Source organism: Plectropomus leopardus, chromosome 2, assembly GCF_026936395.1.
Source record: "Plectropomus leopardus strain MGB_pleo_1.0 chromosome 2, ASM2693639v1, whole genome shotgun sequence".
In the NCBI taxonomy this organism is placed as follows: Eukaryota; Metazoa; Chordata; class Actinopteri; order Perciformes; family Serranidae; genus Plectropomus; species Plectropomus leopardus.
In genome coordinates, this window is record NC_142177.1 from 22,803,816 (window position 1) to 22,818,466 (window position 14,651).

A 14,651-nucleotide genomic window follows, 5' to 3' on the forward strand; every position below is an offset into this window, starting at 1 on the left:
CTCTGTCTGACACTTTTATTTTCTTTGCACTCCCTTCAGTTATTGTCATTGTACTTGTGACCTTATCACTGACATGCCAAAAAAATACTGCTGGCCTTAGCTGATGTTCAACAGGGGAACAGTGGAAAGAAAAGAAACAGGGACAGGGCAGGAGAATGCTTGACTAAGCAGTAGCTGTTACCTCATTAGGGCTAGTGCTCCACAACGATGTTTAAAACATGAACCACACACTCATTTAGTGCGTAATTTGACTGAGGTGCGACAGGGTCGAACAAGGGGGAGCAGCCAAAGTGGAGGGGTCGTGATCATTAAGATTGCATTAACTAACATTAACTAAGCGTGGTCTCCCTGACTCCATTCCTCTCTTTCTTGAGGAGATAATAGCGCGCTTGCTTCCCAAGGTTTTGCTTCTTTTTTCTTTTTCTTTTCTAAAACTCTGCATTATTTCTTTTCTATTTATCTTTCCCCTGTTTACCCTTCAATTGCTCTGCCCCTCACTCTCTCTCACTGCCTCTCCCTCCCACTCATTCTCTCACACACAAGCATACACACACACCCCATTCAGTTTTAGAGAGCACTGTAGGCAGAAATGTCCATGGTTTGGATCATGCTGAGGAAGCAGGAATTAATTCCAATCAGGCTTGAAAAGGGAAGAGCCATTCCATTCTGCACCACTCCTGGAGTCACTCAAACACGAAGCACCTCCACCTCCACCACATATGCATGATCACACACACACATACACACACACACACACACACACACACACACACTCATGCACAAACCAGCATCTCACACAACACCCTGAGCACACACAGTATTGTGATATCATTTGGCAGCCGAACAGAGTTTTGTTTATTAAACATCAGCAGTGTGTTTGACATTAATACCGTGCTAATGAAGCCCCTGACACCCTCGTTCACCTGTCTTTTCCATTTCGCTGAGAATTTTAAGCAGCCTTGGGGTGCCGCTAATACTGTTGCTCACAATAAAACCATGTCAAGATACATGGCATTGTGGTTTCCATGTCAAAAGCCTCCATGAAAATACGCTGTGCCCTCGCCATTATCTACTCCTCTGGAGCACCTCTCCTCTGCTCCTCTTTCACCCTTATTCCCCCCTTCATCATCTGCCTCATAACAGTGTGTCAGAACACAGCCACAAAGCTCATCTGGGAGTAATGCAATTTGCCTCTCCTTTCTTTATATGCCTGAACCGTCTCCTTCATTTTCCATATAATTCCTACCTACGCGCCATAGCTCTGCCAGAGTCCATGTGGGGATCCTCCTCAAATGTCCATGTCACCATTCTACTTCCCTCTCATCCACAATAAATTCACTGACTCCACATCTATTTCCATCTTATATCTCCTGTCTGCTTTTTTTCATTTCCACAATGGGAAAGAATTTTAGCATATTGCTCCTCTTGGCATTTTCTAGCTTCCCCTGAGCCCAGGACAAAGCATTATGTTAGAGACCCTACTTATGCATCACGGAAATAGCTGTAATACTACAGACCAGATTGCGATAGGTTCACTCCAACTGAATGATACGCAACTTATAACATCTGTGGGCCTGGAGCCAGGCTTGCTTAGTATCTATCTTTTTGTACCTTCATTTCAACAGGGTCTACGCTATATGGTGGTATTTGTGTTAAAATGAAAAATATGTATGTCATTGTTAGCCTACAATGCTGTCCTTCTAATATGCAATAAGCATGCATAGGCAGGTCTTACTTGGTTTAAATACTGCACACAGAATAATGAATGGGTTGGAAAAAAACACCCTACTTTCTGGAGCACCTGATGACACTTGTTGCCGGGGTGATTACCAACACATTATTGGGCTGAAGGGTGATGATGCGTTGAATAAAGTAACATGGCTTATAAAATACTTATGTAGTTAAAGGAAGTCATCTTAACAGACCGACATACGTGTCAATACTTGCAAACAGGAGCAAAGGCGTTTTCTTTTCTTACTAGTCCTGTAGTGTTATCCTCAGCACTCGCAGTTTCCATCTTTCTCAGCCAGTTCCACCAGTAGAAAATGACCACTGGTGGAGCGTGCTGTGTACTACAATATATCACTTCAACACAGCATATCTGTATCTGTTTCATAAAAAGTATCTGTATTTCTAAATACCCAGAATTTTCCTAATAGTTAAATATCACTTGAGCCTACCAGGGCTATAAAGTGGCTCACTGCCTCCTTACTCTGTCCACAGACAGACAGGCCATCATATAAACACCTGGCAAAGTTATCAAAGCTGCGTCTGTGGTCCATACAGCAATAGTTGTCACCAGGTCCACATTTTGCAATGATGACACACACACACACACACACACACACACACACACACACACACACACTTACAAGCTGAAAACAACACTAGTCACCAAGCACTACACTTTTCTCTTCGCCTTACCTATGGGTGACAACTCTGCCACACTGCCGATGTAGGGACCCTCCAAGAATTTGGGCTCACTGTCATTGATGTCTTGGACCTTGATGACAAACTCCGACTCTGGCTCCAGAGGGTCATTGGAAAGCCGGTCACGGGCCTGAGCTCGAAGTGTGTAGAACGCCTTCTCTTCTCTGTCCAGTCTCTCTGTGGCATGGATGTCTCCTGTTAGCTCATCGATGATGAAGATGGTGCCCGCCCCCTCTCCAGAGATAGTGTACTTGATGTTGCCCTCACCTTCGTCAGAGTCTGTATGGATCTGGAAATTGACACAAAATAAATGTGAGGACAGTCAGTTGATTAATGTATTGTTTTTATAGAATATAATTTAGTAAATAATAAAGAAGAAATAAATAAGAAGTAACCAAACTGCTGCAATACCTTTTATTAGCAAAATTGCTGCAAGTGATCAATCAAAAATCCAACAAAATCAATAAGTTAAATACAGAAACAAATAGACACAGGAGGGGAAAAAACACAAATATACACAGTTTCCAATAGTTCTGTTCCCACTATACTTCTGCCTGCTCCTCCCCTTCGTCTCTCTTGTCCAGACATTATTTACCTTTCTCTGCTCTTCTATGTTGTTCTGTATCCACACTGAACAAAGTCAACCCAAAAAGTCCTCTTTTAACTGTATATGTCCATGAAATTAAAAGCACTTCAACACCTGGTTATATCCCAGATTAAGATTGGATTCAGCTGCGGTTGGTCTATTTTACACACCTTAAATCAGCTGTTTCTCAATGTAACAATGATCTGATCAATCAAAAATGCTTTACAGCTTTTTCCGTATAATTTTAGAGCTGCTGTTGTTGCAGAAGTAGAAGCTTTATACCATATTTAAGGCTTTGAACATTAGGTTTCCATTTCTGGAATGCCATGTGTGAGCATTTGAAACTAAGACAAAGAAAGATTTACAATTTTGTTATTGGGTAAGCCTGGTGTAAAGAAAACTGAGCATTTTAGAAATGTCTTAATTGACTGCATCTTCTGTGAAGACCACTGTTGTGCTAATTGTGTTCATAGTTTTTAAAATGTAAATACACATTGGACAAAGGGATGTTAGTGAATGTAATAAACATATTTAAGTTGTAAACTGTTCAATGAAAATGTATTTAATCTGGTTTTCTTATAATATTTTTTACAATATTTTTCTTATATATATCTTCTATCTCTTGCACTGCATCAGCATCATGTAACTAAAGCTTGATCTCATTTTATGATTTTCCCTCCCAACATTTACCATGGAAGCTGCTTAAATACTGAAAAAGTCAGAAGTGATTTGAGGCACAAAACCAGTTACATTTTTTAATCATGTAAACAAAACCAAGATCTCTCTATACCCAAAATGCCTTTGCTCTCTAAACCTAAACACCCGTAGGACTGGGATCTGATATCTGGTGCTCTGATTATGGTGTACAAGCAATTCATTACAGTTTTTCTCAATTACTAAGACATGCTTAATGAAACTATGATCCACTTGAGTTGCATCATCTTCTTGGCACAGCACAAATCGTGTTAACCCTTTTTCATTGGTTTCACACATTTTCACAACCGTTTTCAGAACACATAACACCAAAGAAAGACCCAAAAGTCTATAAACTATGTTAAACAAAAGGAATACAACTATTGACAGCTGACGGAAATTGTTTGCATAATTATGAATAACTAATTTGCCTGCGTAAAACTACTCTGCACAACTCTTCAATCAGCTATCAGTACTTGACCATCTTTGAAAAATGCCACCTCTCTATTTGCTATTGACAATTATGGATACAAGAGGCCAAAGGCACACAAAAAGAAAATATATAATGGCTGTAATAAATTGAAAAAAAGAAGGCTTTGTTAGATATTTTGTTTAATGATATTTCAAGAGGGCATTTAACAAAAGCTGAAGTGCTGATGGAGTGCAGCAGGGTTTGTTATCTCTAGTAAAAACATCTTTGGAGAAAAGAAATCATGATGCTGATATGCTTACTTGCCTTTTTGAGGCACATGCTAGAAATATGTGTAGCATCAACAAATGACAAAGGCACTTATTAACTGCCTCTTACAAGGTTCAACTGGTTTATAGTGATAGCTACATTTTGAACGTGTCTGTCCATTGTGTACTGTGATTTAAAAACACAAAATGTTTAATTTTGGACAGCAACTTTCAGTGTAGGCCTGTGTGAGCACTGTTTTGACAATTTAACTTGTGAATAGGCAAATTTCTTCAAGCAAATGACAAAAACTGGAATAAAATCAACTTCTCTCCTGCTTTATGAGTCAATGTCAAGGTCATAGGCGAGGAACCAGCCGATAGCTGGAGAGAGATCAGGGGTTACAGTTTTCTATGAATACACTTGTTATTACAAGAATTCCACAAAATACGATCTCTGAGCCAGGTTCATTTTCTGACTTATATTTACATAATTAATTTACATTACATTTACATTACTTAATTAAAAGTACAAATACCATGCTTTAAAATGACTCTGTTAGAAGTAAGTCATGCACTGAAAAAGTTATCGGGGACATGTACTTCAAGTTCTGAAAGTAAATGTACTCCCAAAAATGACCCTTTCACTGTTATACTATAACATAAATACCGTTTGCTCTTTTGTATAAGACTGTTACAATTGATTATTTTCATTATGTATTAATCTGCTTTTTTTCATCTATTGTTCTGTAAAAACAATTTAACAAGTAAAAAAATGTCCTAGTAATGAGTGTATTTTAAAATATATCAAATGATTAAAAGAAAAGCAGCAAATATTTTTATTTGTGAAGATTAAACCATGAAATTGTGTTGTATGAAAATCACCAAAATAATTAGTAAAATAGTGGCTAGTAAATTAAATTTTCTGTCAAGTGATAAACAGACTCATCTTTTAGCTGTACTTTTATGTTTTCAGCTGTGTACAAAACTCTTAATTTGTAAAAATAACTGGTAACTAAAGCTGTCAGATATATGAATGTAGTAAAAAGCACAATGTTTGAGATGAAGTGAACTAGAAGCATTCGGTTGCATGCAAGGATAATACTCAAGTAAAAGTACACATGCCTCAAATTCTTACATAGGGACAGTGCTCTAAAAATGTGCTTAGATACATGCCACCACTGCTGATCAAGACTGTTAAATGTGGTTGAAAGTCCAGAAGAACCAGAATTGGACCTTTAAATTGAGATAACTACATAACAGATTTTGCACTGAATTTTTGTTTTTAGTTTCAGTGGCTGTGAATACTGATGGTTTATGTCATTGATAGTTGTCAGAAAATGATATTTGGTCATCAGCCGTGACCAAAAGAAATTAATACATTCCCTTCTCCCATTCCCTTATCTTATTCCCCAAAAGCAACTGCAGCTTAAGGCTCTCTCAGCGCTCCCTATAGACCGGCCATCATTGTGAAAAAAAAACAGCCATCACAATTCTAGTGATGATTTACACCTTTTCTGCACATTGTGCCCTTCACAGGATGTGACGCCCAAATTAGGAGATCAAAGTCATTTCAAAGATTGTTAAAGGTAGAGACATAGAGGTGCCGGTGCTGAAAAGTGAACTTAAAAGAGCCCTTATAAATCAGAGCTATAGTTCCCCCCTAATGTGATTAGAAGACATTCCAGAGGCAGCAATAGGAGCAGCATCGGCCCTCCATCCCAACCTCCCCTTTGGCTCTTTAGTGAGCACTAGACCTGCTCTCTCTCTCACTCACCTTCTATCTGAAATTATAATTCAGAGCTGTCTATGCAGTGTAACTGTGGTTCAATCTACTGAGCAGACCAGGGATGAGGGGAAATCACCCTGGCCTCCCTGGTTAATATTTTATAAAGGCTTAATTAAATACAGGCTTCTATCACCCTCGCGGGGGTTTTCATTAAGTATTTGTCGTAAAACCGCAGAATAATGCAAGCCTGTGCCTTGATATTGCTTCCCTCATCCATTTTCCCCTCCCTTTTTATCTATCTGTTTTTGCCTTTTCTCTCATTCCAAATCATCCTGAAGACAAATACATGAACAGTCGGAGGAAATATACTGCCAGATATTTTGGCGGTATCAATATTTCAGTTATAATAAAAGAAGTTTCATTGGTCCAAACTGCAATCCAATAAAAGTGTGCATAGTCATACGCCACTGGATATGTTTCCCCCAGCCACTGTCTCTCTCTCTCTTTATTTCTAAATTAGATTCTGCAGACAACAATGTGTGTGAAATGTTGTCATCATGTGTTAATTCAATCGCACAAATTCTGGCACCATGCGTGTAAGTCCCTACCTACTGTACATGCACTCAACTCAGCCACACACACACCTATCCACTGAGAGTGCTTGCTCACATGCGCACACATACATATATAGTGAGCTCATCATTCTGCCGGGATGATGTTATTTCTCCCCCCTCCGGCTGGATATACCCATCCGTCTGTCAGTCTATCCTCACTGGAGTGATTCAAGTTGGCAGCTTGAAAAACACACACACTACGCTTAGCTAAGTTGTTCTCAGCAAACTAAAGGTCAGATCCAGGACGTCACTCTGTTAGTAAAAAATAACCAGCAGTGCAAATCTTATTTATATGAGAAGTCCATTACTGCTGAGCAGGAGTCACAACTACTTTATTGGTCAATTATTTTTATGCAGTTTTTTTTAGCTTTTTATTTTTTCAGATAATGAAGCTGCATCAGATAAATAAGATAAAATGCAGATTTTGCATGACCAGAATTGATATTACACACTTTGGTGTGTAAGATTTTCATTGGCCCTGTCAGTAGTGTTGAGACAAGGGTAAAAACATTACAAAGATACACATGCAGATCCACAAAAACACCATAAATTTTGGATCAGTCTACCTTTTGATGACAAAATCTCAGTGAGGATGCAGCTAATACAGCTATGTGTTTATCATACTGACCACAGAAATGGACATCCGGTAAGTGGATTATGCTGCTGGACATTTAGAGTTTGCAGTTGAGAAATTACTATGGCAGTATGGCATTATTTCCCCAAAAGTGAAAATGGCTTGTAATTGGAATTCATTCTTACAGGCTGAAGTCAAACTGACCGCTGCCACTTATCCTCGTCTGTGAGGAAACTACAAACATTTTATGACCACCTTTCAAGGCTGCAGGGAGAGAGTCTTTACTCAGAACATATTTTTTTAGGGTAGAGGATTACTTTTCCATGCTTGCAGACATAATGTATTTACATTTACAGGCAGGAGCACACATCTTCCAAATATGCAAAAGAGTGTGCATTCAGACTCGGTCAAGACAGTAGAGTGTTTCTGCATTTTGTGAAATACATAAAACACTGTATTCTATTTGTCAAATACTAAAACATTTTAATTTCTCAATAAAGTTACTGAAATTATGTCAAACAATATAAGTGTGATGTTAATAAAACATTTTGAAAATTATTTTTTGGGTCCGCTTAATTTGTGTGTCATTATTGCATAAAAATTGTTCCGCCTTCTTTGAGTCAACACTCAGTCAAACCTGAACAAACAAACACAATACATATATTTTTAAATTAGTGTGACTAACTCTCTATAATAATATCATTATTACTTATATTACCATCATTTGCATTGTGAATAAACACCAGTAAGTTGCTTAAAAACAATAAAAAAGATGATAAGGGGCCCCAATAAATAAATGAATAATTGAGGCCCAAGTTTAAGCCCACAACATAACTCACTGAATCTAAGTTTGATGTTAAATCAACATACAGTACTCATACACTGATAAATATATTAAAACCTAATGTGTGAAGTAATCATTCAAGACAAATAACAGGAATGTTTATTTCATTCCTTATAAGAGATTAAGTAGTAAAGAGATAGCCGGTATGGAAAAAATGACCACAGCAGCCAGTAAGTCTCTTATTAACATATAGCATGGGAGTGGTGGTAACATAAGATTGATTAAAAACAACCTATCCTTTTAATTTACTGAAAATGTGTATTTTGTCACTGTATCTTAGTTATTATGATTCATTATCTGATTTTCAGTTAGACTTAGCACTAGAAGTTAGCAATGCCTTAGTGTTCACAGTGCAGGGCTGTGGGGTGACTCAGGAGAGAGGGAGGTTGTTGATGCCGTGTCAGGTTCACCTTTGGGTCATAACAAAGTGTCTAGCTGTCACTGTAGGCTAACTTGCTCAAGGGGGTGACATATGACTCACATGCAGTGACGGGAAAGTTTTCCTCTTATTTGGTAGTCAGCTCTTTTGAGTTTGTACATTAAAAGTATTTAAAGCACAAACTCAGCTTAAGTAAATATATGACAGAGTGTTTGGTGACAATTTTGCATTTGAAAGACATTACTCTTAGCAACTACAAACATCTGCCGAACCTGCAAGTCGCACATGTTTTACTGATACGCTTGTGAAATTTCATTTAAAATGTTTACAGGCTTCCAAATATGAATAAACATAATATATAATAACAGAATCTCATGCCAAAAGAATAAAATAGGATAGAATAGCGAGACATTTGTGGAGCGAGATTTTACATTTCCAGTGGAGATATCAGAACGTGGGCTGCACTGAATCCTTGGTTTATTGAGGGTTTCAAAGCGGGAGCAAATTGGCTGTCTTATATTTAAGTCTGTGTAATCAGGAGTAGGCCTGCCACATTTCACTGCAGCTTGTCAAGCTCTCTGATCTTAACAGCTTCAAAGTGTTAACAAGGTGACTGTATCATAGACAGCCTAGGTGGAGACAGCTATGGGGGAGGAAGAGTACAGACCAGTGGAGACAGAGCCAAAGACGAGCGGGGAGAGTAAATGGTAGCATAGCGGAGAGGAAAAAAGAAAGAGAAGAAAGTTGGAGGAAGAAGAGGAATCAAAATGAGGGGGCGATGGTGCTGAGATGGGGTGAAATGGGAGGCAGACTTGCAGAAGGTTAGACTGAAATAGAGGATGAAAAAACACAAATATGAGAGAAAAGAGCCTCATAACACAGTTAAAACATTATTTAAAGAATTATCGAAAGATTATTTTAAAAGTTGACAAAACTCCAAAATAGGAAATGTGGCCTTGTCCAACAGCACCACAGCTTGATTTTTCTGTTCCTCCCATGTTAAGCCTTTTTGTTCCTCTTTGATAACAGACAGCCTTGTGATGTTTGGACCTAGATTTGTCTAATTAAAGCTTGGATCATTGCGATGGAGAGAATTGCTTTAACAAGCATAGTACGAGCATTTTTCTGTTGTCTGACTGACTGTGTCCATGACCAAATACTGCTTCCCTCTTATTCATAAACAGGCACGAGGCATTCGTGTTTTGCTGCCCAGAACAACTCGGGGAAAGAACTTTGTATTGACTCAGACAAATATGAAACAGATGAAAAATTCAAACAATATTCTCCAGTTTCACTCGACTTAAACTTATTTCCTCTGACCTCCTGCTGTTGCGAGTTATCGAAAGAAAACAGAATTTAATCAATTATTTATTTGTCACGTCGAATTAATAAAAGTAAAAGTCCAGTGAAATGTGATCCTATCGGCTCCTTTAACTAGGGCTATGTAATCTAGTCCTTTTTTGTGTCTTCTTACATTGTTGGCCGCTGCTTTATGACTATCCATGTTTGCAAATGGTTCTGGTAATTCATGGTTTCTGGATGTAGAAAAATTTCCACACATCCTGACCTCAACGGGTCACTCACTTTCCCACAGACACATCAGTCCTTTTTCAATGTAAAGCTCACGCTCTCCCTCTTTCTTTAGAGTTCTTTGCTCTGTCAGATCAGTATTTAGAAAAGGAGCACCCTGGTTGAACAGTGCTATCTGGGATTTAGCCAAGTTTCAGTGAATCAAAGGATATTACAGATCCTGATGCCCCGCTGGAAACTGACGTGACACAGAGGTCGTCTGGTTTACTGTCTAATGCCTGTACAGTGGCGAGCAGGATGCTAGTTCAGCTGGAATCCATTCTCTTCATCTTTCCACAGTGTTTATCAATGTTAACATTTAAAACCTCTGACCCGGAGAACTAGTAGCTCTCTAGCTAGAAGTCAGCAAAAGGAGAGTTTACAGATTTGTGAGCTGATTTCTTCATCCTCATGAGTGACTCGCAGCCACACCCTACCATTGCCCAGAGCCAGCCATAAAAAGCACCACCAAGACTTGCAAAATATACACAAGAGCTTGAATTTAGCACCAATTCAGCGAAACTAACAGGGAGGCGACTGAAAGTGCCCGTGTCGACAAACAGAAATAAACATACAATTAGGTGTATAGGTGTAGATGAGGTGCTGAGTGTCTATTCTGCGCTCAGCGCTGCATGTTTGCTGTTATCTGGTTGCCAAGAGCTGACAAACATTTAACTTTGGGCAGAATACTGCAGCCGCTCTTCACTAGAACTTTTTAAACAGCAGTTTAGTGCAGTACAGTGCCGCAAAGACCAACCATCACATTGCTTAACAACACTGGAGAAAAAAATATTACTGAACCCATTTAGACTGCTGGGTCCATCCTCTCTCCCTATATGTTTCAGTTTTCCTTTCATCCAAAGCAATTATATAGTGCACATTAGCAGTAAAATCATTGGTGTCCAGCAAAGTAACCTGTTTGTTTTGTATAACAGTCAGGTGGTGAAAAGGGCAAATCCCATACTTTCAGACAACTCTCACTCTCTTCATCAGGAGTTTCAGTCCCTCCCCTCTGGTACTCGTTTCAGATTCCCCTCAGTTAAGACCAACAGATACAAACACTCATTCACCCCTATAGCCATCACCCTCCTTAATGCAAGGGAAAAGAGGTAGAGACATACACTGCACACATTTAATTTGTGGCTTTTTCTAGTTGTTGTATTTCACTGTGGATAATGTTGATCTAGATGTTATGTCGCTGGTCGACTATATATTATTGTTACTATGTTGATGTATTTTAGATTTGATTCATCTGTATTTTTTTTAATCTATGGAAATGGCATTACTGTTATTGCAATGTGACTAGCACAAGAGGGTGTTTCTTTTGTGTGGAATTTATTGTGGCCACATATCACATTGTTCAGCAACGTCCTATCACTGCAGGGAAAATTCCTTGCAACAACCCGACACACAATATGCTTATTTTGAGAATTTGGCCATAATCTATATCCAAAACTGCACCAAACCTGCTGTAGCATAAGCTAGAACCACAGAATGTGATACACCATAAATCAAACTGATATTCTTCAGAAGGATGTGGACATTTTGGTGAACAGAAAAGATGAGGCCATCTGTTTCAGTTGGCTTCAAGTTGAATGCTGAGAGTTAAAAAGGAGAAAAAAGGGACAAAGAAGCACCTTGGACATGGACAAGCGATATTTTTTAACTGTTCATGCTGAGACAGGATGAGGAAATCCATGCCAGATACATCCATAAAAATCAGAGTTGGAAGGATACAAAACACACTGTGAAACTGTACACAAAACCCTTGAACTATACTCTTTGTGTTGTTAAATAAAAAAGCTACATGCTACACACACACATCCCAACTCTCTCTCTCTTTCACACACACATACCCTGGATTTATTTCTGACAGCTTTTGTCAAAATAGAGGAGACAGAAACATTACAGAGGAGTAGAAGAATGTGTCATCTTTGCCTCCTTTACTTCCTTTAACAGCAGCCATTTAGGATTATCTGGGCTCAACAGTAACTCTGCCTCTCACAAAAAGTGCACTTCCTGTGTGTTCCCAATTCCTTTCCTTTTATTATAAGTCATTTTTGAAAAGGAGCTGGCAAAAGTAAAAAAAAAAAAAAAAAAAATACAGTTGTATCATAACTCCTCAAAGAATTGTTATATACATGTCCTGACCAAAGCTGCTGATTTAAAGGCCCAGTGCTCAAAATTTAGGTTGGTTTAGATGCATCTAGAGGTGAAGGTTGCAGATTGCAATCAGCTGTAACTTTTCATGGTTAAAATTCCTTTTTTTAACACTGCTTATTGCAGAAGGGTTGCTGACTATTGTGGCTGACGCGAAAACTTGAATGGGCCGATCTAAAGCCTCTGGTTTGTCCGTTTATTCTAAGGTAATAAAATTATTCTTTTATTCAGGTAATTACACACAAAAATGATAATAATTTAAAAAAATGTTATAGTATATTCCATTTCTGCTGATATATCCCCCTAAATCCTACATACTGGATGTTTTAATGCCATGTAAGTGACCATTTCATTGGTAAATCTGATTTCATTAGCAGAGTTGTGGTTATCAAAATGTTAGACAGAGAAAGCCATGCAAGTTTGCTGAGTTGGGTTCAAGTAATGTCAAATCAAATTTTTTTAAAAAAAAACCTCGTAATTATCCAGTACAGAGACACGCTGCTTGGCTTTAATCCTCTACTGCTCAAATTAAAGTGTTGATACCAAAAATCCAGCAGAGTCCATCTGTGTGTGAGAGACAGTTTCACATCCACACTCACACACACCATTAATAGCACTGATAGCACTAGCCTGTGCCCGAGTCACATGAAGTGCAATAACTTCAGATAATTTTATTAATAAAATCATCTCTCTTCGCCTCCTGCTGTGTCACTCCCTCGAGCTCCCCTCAGCCCTTTTATATCAGTTCACTGCCTTCCCTGGCACCCTGTCCTTTAATGAATCACAAGTCAGTCTATGAAGTCTCTTCTCTCCCAGTCTCCCTTTGCAACCACCCCTCCTCCTCTGTCCTTTCCTAATGTATCACTCAGTTTCTCTCCATCTATCTCTCCGTCCCCCAGCAGACGGACAGCACTGCCTGTTGGCCTTGTTGATGGTCTTGCCAGCAGGGATGCAGCGCAATTACAAACGCAGACAAATAATGGCCAAGGGATAATTATTCTCTAACACCCGGCCCTGCTGTGGAGAACATCTTCATTCATTTGTAGGAATGGAGAGATCAATATATGCAGATGCAATATTAGCTGGTCAATTGCCATGTCTAAATGATTAGAAACAAGAGGATCACATGATTGATGTGTGTGACTCATCGCCGAGTCTCATGCTGTCTGCATTAATATCCCATCTTTTCAAATCATGTCCTACGTAAGGCAATCGAATCGTACATGCTGTCCGATCTCATCAGCTCACTGAAGTTCATTTGAGAAACAGCTGATGAATGGGATACGAACGAAAAGAGGGGGTAAAAAGAGGGCAAAAAATATCCCAAAATGTGCACACAGCATTGAGATGACGGCAAACTGATTTGATTTGACAGTTACTCGTTCTCTATAATTACATTTGAATAATAATATTCAATAATCACATTTGTGGCGTCAGGACATTGTCCTCAACATCAAAGAGAAGGGCATCGCTGAGGCTGTCATCACTGACTAAGCCACAGTTTGAACATATAGTTCCAGAAACAAAAGAACCACAGGAAGTAAACAAGAAAATAAGAGTCTTTTTTGTTAAGATTGGACAAATTAGTCTGACAACAACTGTTATGTTTGAGACACAGGTTTCAGACTCAACAAAAGAACAACACAGATTGGATGTAATGACCGGATACAAAGAAGTCATGAACAGGTGGAGGAAAGAATCTAAAAACCCCAGAGCACCTGTCTCCAAAGTCACTTTGATTGTATGTTAAGAGTTTATGGTCCATTATATCAGCTTTAACTGCAATGATAATTATATCATGTGAACGAGTGAAATGAAACAGCAGTTTTTAATTATAAAAACTGCTGTTTCATTTCACTCGTTCACTTTCATGTTGCTTACTGTGTGAATGAAGTTGTACACTGCGAGATGTGTTTGACCAGTGAACTGTAAAATCTGCCCTGATAGTTCCTGGGCGATCAGAAAGTACTTCCTTCCAGAGAGGAGACTTTTTGTGATCCAGGAACTAGGGCTAAGAAACTAAATTTAGACCCTAGTTTTTGTGGTGGAAAGGTAGGTATGACTCTTGAGGTAAACCAACTAAATTATGTGTTATTGTTCTCATCCCAACTTGTCACGTTACAGCTTTGTCAGGGGACTTTGTGTCTACATAATTCGGCATCCTTCTGCATCAGCTGTTTACGCTTCGGGATGCTGCTACTGTGATGTCAACAAATGCACATGGTGGTGTGATGACAGCACGTGGACAGCACAAGCAACAACAGCACAGATGGCTAGATGTGGCCACAAAGTCACAAAAACATAACATTCAAACAGGAAGCGAACACTGCATTCCAGCATCAAAGTTCAGGTTTGTGGGACCCATCCACCTCCCATCCTGACACTCCTATAAGAGCCG

General features: G+C 38.9%; 1 protein-coding gene across 1 annotated transcript in view; it reads right to left on the reverse strand.

Annotated features, from left to right (window-relative positions):
• cdh22 (cadherin 22) overlaps positions 1-14,651 on the reverse strand; it is a 315,121-nt gene that overhangs the window by 88,374 nt on the left and 212,096 nt on the right. Inside the window, exon 7 of the mRNA XM_042495051.2 lies at positions 2,425-2,719. Coding sequence (XP_042350985.2) covers positions 2,425-2,719 — 295 coding nt within the window. The remainder of the gene's footprint in view (positions 1-2,424; positions 2,720-14,651) is intronic.